Genomic DNA, 5,000 nt, shown 5'->3' on the forward strand with positions numbered 1-5,000 from the left:
CACTACTACTGCTAGTTAGCCTTTGTGTTGTGATGCAGGCCAATAAAGTTATGGGAATGCAGATTAGCAAGACAGATTGAGTAGATTTGGTCAGGCACTTGTTACCTAATCACTCATCTAACAGATGCTCTCATCAAAACTAATTCAGTGTACATGTTGTCAGTATGTACTACATTATGCATGATTCCCAAGGGGCCAGCGCCATGCCAGGATGTTTTGTGCAAATGTGTATCTGAATCGGAGTATTGTACGTATGTAGTGGGCTATGAGTATGTTATGCATGTTTTATGTTTTAATATTGAATAATTTAAGGCTTATGTAGGATACAATATGGTTTGATTCACAAAGGGTCTTCACTCAGTCTAAGCACGTGCCCTAAATGTGACCTGTGAGATTCTCTCTCTCCCTCTCTCTCTCAGGGAGTGTAGAAGGCATTAGACTTGGTAATATGGTCATAGCTAATAACCTGAATGTCACACTGACACTCTACCCTTTTCTGAGTAGGCCACCAACGAGACAGTAACAGAGGTCCAACTGCAACAGCCAGGCCAAGTCATGTGCTGCAGACGGCTGAGATGATGGCTGGCGTATCACTGCTTATTCTCATCGGCAAGAAAACAACCTCTATGAATCTATGGACCATTATGGGAGAACGTCTTGTGATTATGAGCCATTGTTCTCTGGTTAAACTATCGCTCCTACTATATTCATATTCACAAACAATAATAATAAAAAAACACATATTAGATACTGTATGGAATAGAATTTATAGTATTACTTAAACAGAGTTTAGAGAAATAAAACCTAAATTAGGACAACTCAGAGATGTGATTACTTCTAGCATGTTCAAGCCGAAATAAGAGTGGATGAGGTTCTATGGTCTGTGATGATTTCTTGAGTGTAGTAGGCCTACAGCATACAGGGGTTAATTAATCAGTGGATGGAAAATACCCAATCACCAGGTAATCAGTGGACAGACAAAGGAAAACAGGGACGCCAGAGTCATTTTATTTTTGGATTCTTGTTTTATTATTATTATTATTATTATTATATACGTTTATTCTGAATGTTCAAGTTTTATGTCAGACGTGGTACCAGTCGTACTAGTGTGTGTCTGTGCTGCCGCTAAAGCTCCTCTAAAGCTCGTTGTGTCTGTCGGTCGATCTGTCAGTGCTGCTGCTGCTGTTCTCCATGTGCTCCTAAGTCCTCTTCTCCTCCATTGGGGGTTGTGCTGAGGAGGTGGGAAAACACCAAACAGGTAAACATAAACACATAACATAAACACAAACGCTAAACATACTGTATGTCGAAAAACACAAACACACCGCGCTTCAGACGTGGATAGACAGTCCCATTTGCTTTTTTTGCCTCTCTATCTGTCTGTCTGTCTGTCTGCTTTCTACTTGTGTCTGTGTGTGTTTTTTTCTCTCTCTCTATCTCTTGAACTCTCTTTTCTGTTTCTCTGTTCAAGCATTAACTTCTCTAACAATAGGGTTTTCTCTCTCTCTCTTGGTTTCTCTCTATCTCTCTTTCTCTCTCTCTATCTATCTCTCTCAGTGTGTCTCAGTCCATTCTTAAACAGACACAGGCATGCAGGCATCCTTCCAAACTTTCCCTGAAAGAGGCTTATGCAGGGTGACTTTCATGCTGCCATTATACACACAAACACCTATCCAGTTATACACTAACCCAATTACACACACACACACACACACACACACACACACACACACACACACACACACACACGCACACACGCACACACGCACACACACACACACACACACACACACACACACACACACACACACACACACACACACACACACACATTTTGTCCAGGTACACACAAACTCATGCTTGCACTCCTAGCTCCTGGGATTTGGGTAAAGGAGCAAAGGGATATGTTTCTCCCTACGGGGCTATCTGTCACACACACACACACACACACACACACCCCACACACACACACCACACACACACACACACACCACACACACAAACACACAGTGTTCATCTGGGAAAGAGCCATGTCCTCTCATCCAAGGGTAAGCGTGTGCATGTGTGTGTGTGTGTGTGTGTGTGTGTGTGTGTGTGTGAGCATGGATAGAGGAGAGTTTAGAGAGGGACAGGGAGCAGGGGGAGGGGGAGATGGGGGCGCAGTGCTCTATGTGCTGGAGAAGGATGTGCTTCCCCTATTTCCCCCCACTGCACTGCTAATGAGGACATGAAGAGACATCTGCCACTCCATGTCCATCTCTCTCTGTCTCTTTCACATCCACGTCTCTACATCCCTGTCTTTGAACGTCTGGCATTCTGTCTCTCTACCTGTCTGTCTTTGTTTGGCTGTGTTTGAGGGATTTGTTCAAATGGTTCTAACACTTGATTTGATTTCAAAGATTTTTTTTTGTGAAAAAATTCTAAATATGGTAAGTGTGTCTCTCGCTGTTTTTCTCTGGTCGTGATCTCTTTTGTTCTATCTGTTTTAACACTCCCTTTCATGTTGTTCTTTTCCCATATAACCTCCTCTAAAATATCCCTCAGTAAGCAGAAAAAAACCCCCACCTCGCCATGCTGTAGCGGTCATGTGAATGCACTACCACAGCACACCAGCAGAGGGGGCTGTCGGACCAGCCAGCCGAGAGGCGAGGCCCTCGGAGGTGCCCGCAGGGTACTCACGTCTGATCTCCAGTTTGCACTCCACCTCGGCCTGGCCCAGGTCGTTGATGGCCCGGCAGGTGTACTTGCCCCCGTCGAACATGCCCGGCTTGCGGATGTTCAGTGTCAGGACGCCCTGGTTGTTCATCATCAGGTACTTGGGGTCGTCGCCCAGGATCATATTGTTCTTCATCCAGACAATCTTGGCCTGGGTGGAGGTAGAGAGAGAGGGAGGCAGATAGAAAGAGAGAGAGAGAGAGAGAGAGACAGAGAGAGACAGAGAGAGAGAGAGAGAGAGAGAGAGAGAGAGGGAGGGGACAAGAAGACAAAGGGGATGTATAGAATGACAGACTGCACAGATATGCACATTCTATAATGAAACAAAACGGATTAGAGGAACAATCGTGGCAATATCCATAATATTTCTCTCCGTATATTGGCGGAGGTCTGGAGAAGAGAGGGGTGTAGGTGTGAGGGAGGAGGAGATCTCACAGAGCCGGGCGTGGATATAGGTGGAGAGAGGGGGAGACACAGGGGATTTGAGGAGGAGAAAAGACATGGAGTGAATATGCAGGTTCAGAGAGAAATGGAGAAGAAGGATTTGTTTAAAGAGGAATTGTATATGTAAGGGGAAAGACAGACAGACAGACACAGAGGGGATTAGCGAAATGATATATGTGGGCATGTGTGGGAGAGAGAGAGAGCGAGGGATGAAGAGAGAGAGAAGAGTTATTCAGAGAAAGACAGAGGAGAAGAGAGAAGTTAGTGATGAACTCATCACTCTGCACTGGGTGGGGTGGGGGGAGGGAGGTGGGGGGTCTGATGGCTCCAAATAGTCATTATAAAAACGGAGAGTCCAATTTCATGCGATCTCCTTCCACAATTTCCATATTAAACGGCTGCTATATGATATTACTGGGCCACCCGATACATCTGCGGGATAATCCGCCTGGCTTACGTTTCATGAGTTTTCGTATCGGGGTCAGAATTAAAGGCTACTTATGCAACGTCAGTCTTGAAGCAGTGAAATTAGATCAGCGCGTCGTAACTCAAACCTCTGCCCGGCTCTCGAAAGGTTTATCTTGCTCCGGCACCGTGCTTCTGCCATCCACCCATCCGCCCATCCATCCATTCATCCCCCCATCCATCCACCCATCCGCCCATCCATCCATTCATCCACCCATCCATCTATCCATCCCACCATCCATCCATCCACCAACCCCTGGAGTGTACCTGGAGGTCTTGAGTAAAAGAAGGGCTTGATGCCTGTAAATGCTGCTTTTAGAGGGCAATAAATGTTGCGGTCGTGGCAGCTAAACAGCAACACATAAAAACTTCCCCGACGACCCCCTCGGAGATGATCTATGTTTATGGTGCCCTGCCCAAGCGCCCGTCTGGCGTGGCATACTTGGGGCGACGCCTGCGCACCCTCACCCTTGACGTGCCCTTCATTGGCACCGTAAATCTCCCCCCCCCCCCCAGAGCTGGTGAGAAGTAGTAGTGCGTGAGAGCGATGTGTGTGTGCGTGTGTGTGTGTGTGTGTGTGTGTGTGTGTGTGTGTGTGTGTGTGTGTGTGTGTGTGTGTGCCTGCCAGTCACCGCTGACTCTCGGAACTCCCCCCCGCTGTGCCAGAGCTGACGAACCCCCTCTCCAACTTTCAACATCAACATCCCCTCCTGAGAGAACCGCTCCCGTGGGACCTCGCCGGAACGCCTCTAGCACCGCCATTCTATGGTACGACCTGTTTAGAACGTAATGAACCGAGACTCCCAGGATCTCCCTGCAACTCTTGCCAGCCAGCGCAGAGTTAACGGCCCGTCCAAGTATCAACAACCACTCCTCCTGAGAGACAAATCTTCCTGGCTGTTGGAGACATTTTTATAGGGACTGGCCCTCTTGGTTCCTCCAGTGTTGTGCAGCATAGGCTGGGTAGAGCAGAATGAAACAGGCTTAAAGGTGGATGCAAGGAGATGGTGCTTTTTAGCGCTGCGCTGCATTAAAGCTCGCCGGGCTCTGAGATGAAATAACATCTCTTTGAACTTACTGCACCGCCCTGATGAGGACAAAAGCAAAGCGAGAGAAAACACACACACACACACACACACTCACTCTCTAACACACACACACACACACACACACACACACACACACACACACACACACACACACACACACACACACACACACACACACACACACACACACACACACACACACACACACACACACACACACACACACACAGGCATTCCTTTACATTAAGTGGGTAAGGCCTGCTGTAAAATAGTAATGAGCTCTCACAAATTCACCACTAAAAGCACATCTCTCTCCGACTCTCTCAA

The 5,000-nt window shown here is 47.2% G+C and overlaps 1 protein-coding gene across 1 annotated transcript in view; it reads right to left on the reverse strand.

The window, feature by feature from the left end:
- Positions 1-1,007: 1,007 nt before the first annotated feature.
- The window catches only part of LOC134070146 (myosin-binding protein C, fast-type-like), a 27,089-nt gene continuing 23,096 nt past the window's right edge, over positions 1,008-5,000 (reverse strand). Inside the window, exons 27-28 of the mRNA XM_062526401.1 lie at positions 2,680-2,866; positions 1,008-1,231 (exon numbers count right to left, since the gene is read on the reverse strand). Of these exons, the coding sequence (XP_062382385.1) occupies positions 1,200-1,231; positions 2,680-2,866 (219 nt within the window). The 3' untranslated portion in view covers positions 1,008-1,199. The remainder of the gene's footprint in view (positions 1,232-2,679; positions 2,867-5,000) is intronic.

This window comes from Sardina pilchardus, chromosome 22 (genome assembly GCF_963854185.1).
Source record: "Sardina pilchardus chromosome 22, fSarPil1.1, whole genome shotgun sequence".
In the NCBI taxonomy this organism is placed as follows: domain Eukaryota; kingdom Metazoa; phylum Chordata; class Actinopteri; order Clupeiformes; family Clupeidae; genus Sardina; species Sardina pilchardus.